Here is a 2,253-nt window from a genome sequence, read left to right as displayed (position 1 = left end):
TAAAAGGTTGTCTAGTGATCTTTGTTAGCATACAAGTTTTACATTTATCTAAATGTTTGTCAAAACTTGGTATTAAGTCATCCTTAGAAATTTCATACATTCGTTTGTAATGTACATGACCTAAACGAACATGCCATAAACCGGAATCACAAGTACTAGAACTAATCATGCAAGTAGAATTAATGGCCCTAGGAACATTTTTAAGATTAAGCATGAACATACCATTGTTATAATACCCAAAACCAACAACCACACCACACTTAGACAATATATATTTGTTACTTTCAAACACTTATTTATACCCACATTTATTCAACATGGGACTAGATATAAGTTTCTTACGAAAGGTAGGTACATACAATACATTATAGAGAGTAATAGTTTTTCTGGAGCTAAACTCCAATACAACATTTCCATAACCAACAACACTAGAAATAGAGTCGTTGCCCATGTGTAAAACAACATTTTCCGGTATAAAAGTCTTGAACCATTCACGGTCCTTGCAAGCATGGCAAGTTGCAGCCGAATCTACCCACCATCCAATTGTATCATCCTGTACATAGAATGCATCAGAAATATGTGAAACATAGTTCTTAATTGAAATAGTCACAAAGTCATAAATTTGACCTTGATTAGGAGTAGGATCCTTTGATCCTTGGCCCGCACCTGATGTGCTTCCTCCTTCTCCCATCTTGACTTTGCAATCCCGCTTATAGTGACCGGGTTTGCCACATCTCCAACAAGACTTCTTGTCCTTCTTATTGCATGCATTTTTGTTACCATCAAACTTTCATTTCTTGTTGTTTGATTTCTTGTTGTATTTATTCCCATGGGATTTATCTTCAATCATGTTAATTGAAGAAGATCCCACTTCTTTACCCTTCCCCTTGGCACTATCTTGTGCCCGAATTGATTCCTCAATTCTCAAGTGACTACCCAACTCATTCAAATTCATATCTTCTTTTTTGTGTTTGAGTGTGTGCTTGAAATCTTGCCATGAAGATGGCAATTTGTCAATAATGTATGAAACCATGAAAGTTTCATCCACACTTATGTTATGTTGGGTAAATTTCCCCAAGATCCTAAGGATCTCATGGAATTGTTCCATGATGGGCCTAGTATCAGCAATCTTGTAATTGTTGAAATTGCTAACAAGAAATTTCTTGTTAGATGCATCCTCGGCTATATACTTGGCCTCCAATTTATCCCAAAGTTCCTTTGCCAATTCAACGCAATTGTAAACATCAAATAAAACATCGGACATACCATTTAGAATGTGGCCATGACACATCAAGTCATCGTTGTCCCATTTGCTCCTTAACCGGGCATGTTCCATGGTCTCTTTATCCGATTCAGCGGGCCTTGGAGTTGACAACACATAGACCAATTTCAATGTAGTCAAAAGAAATTGCATCTTCTTTTACCATCTTCTAAAATCTGCCCCTTTAAACTTCTCCAATTTTGCAAACTTTGAAGTCATTTCTTTCACCGTTTCACCGGACATGGTGATCAAATATTCGATTAGTATGTTATGAACTTGGATTGTGAGTAAACCTTCGTGCCTGAAACGGAACCGACTCCGGATTGATCTTTAAATCGTGTGAACACTTTCCTAATCGAATATTTTGACCCTATTAGCCACGGGTTACACGAAGTTTCGATTGGGATAAGACAAAGACTAGATAGTTGTATTGGCTAAAAGAAAACAATCAAAACAATTGCAGAGATTTATCTTCTAATTGTTTAAGTTGAAAGTGTGTGTAAAAATCCAAAATTTTGGAACCTTTTTCAAATACACAAAGAGTGTATTTATAATGGGTCAAAAGGTTTCTTGAAAAGTCACAACCTTTGATTCATACCCATTAGTGACTTGGAAGTTTACATTCATTTATTTAGACTTAAAATGGTCAAACAACATGTAAAAGCGTAGTTTAAATGCCCTGGAACAACCCCAAAACGTTTGTGGTTCGAATGTGCCTTTTGGGTTGAAAAGGCACCTTTTCAGCGAGTTCACTGCACACCAAAATTAAGTTTAAGCTTATTTTCAACTATGTTTAGCCTTTCAAGTCGCGTTTCGCATTCCTTAAGTTCCAAACATTATTTCCAAGTCCAAAAGAAACCTCAAACCAGCTCACATTTTATGAACGTGTACTCCACACTCTCCGAATTCGTGTAACGTATCAGTGGTTCGAAAACACTTTCAACATAGTAATCCAATCCCTAAAATGAATGTTGGATCATGCTAAAATCACC

The 2,253-nt window shown here is 36.4% G+C and overlaps 1 protein-coding gene across 1 annotated transcript; it reads right to left on the bottom strand.

The window, feature by feature from the left end:
* Positions 1–790: 790 nt before the first annotated feature.
* On the bottom strand, positions 791–1,414 carry LOC139868795 (uncharacterized). Its single transcript, XM_071857139.1, has one exon. The coding sequence runs from the start codon at positions 1,412–1,414 to the stop codon at positions 791–793; it is 624 nt and encodes a 207-aa protein (XP_071713240.1).
* Between the last annotated feature and the right edge of the window lie 839 nt (positions 1,415–2,253).

This window comes from Rutidosis leptorrhynchoides, chromosome 9, assembly GCF_046630445.1.
Source record: "Rutidosis leptorrhynchoides isolate AG116_Rl617_1_P2 chromosome 9, CSIRO_AGI_Rlap_v1, whole genome shotgun sequence".
In the NCBI taxonomy this organism is placed as follows: Eukaryota; Viridiplantae; Streptophyta; class Magnoliopsida; order Asterales; family Asteraceae; genus Rutidosis; species Rutidosis leptorrhynchoides.
Note: the sequence above shows the minus strand (reverse complement) of the source record. Positions and strands in the feature narration are given on the sequence as shown.

Excerpts from the sequence above, each read along its gene's own strand:
- LOC139868795 (XM_071857139.1), bottom strand. The coding sequence starts at position 1,414 with ATGCAATTTCTTTTGACTACATTGAAATTGGTCTATGTGTTGTCAACT.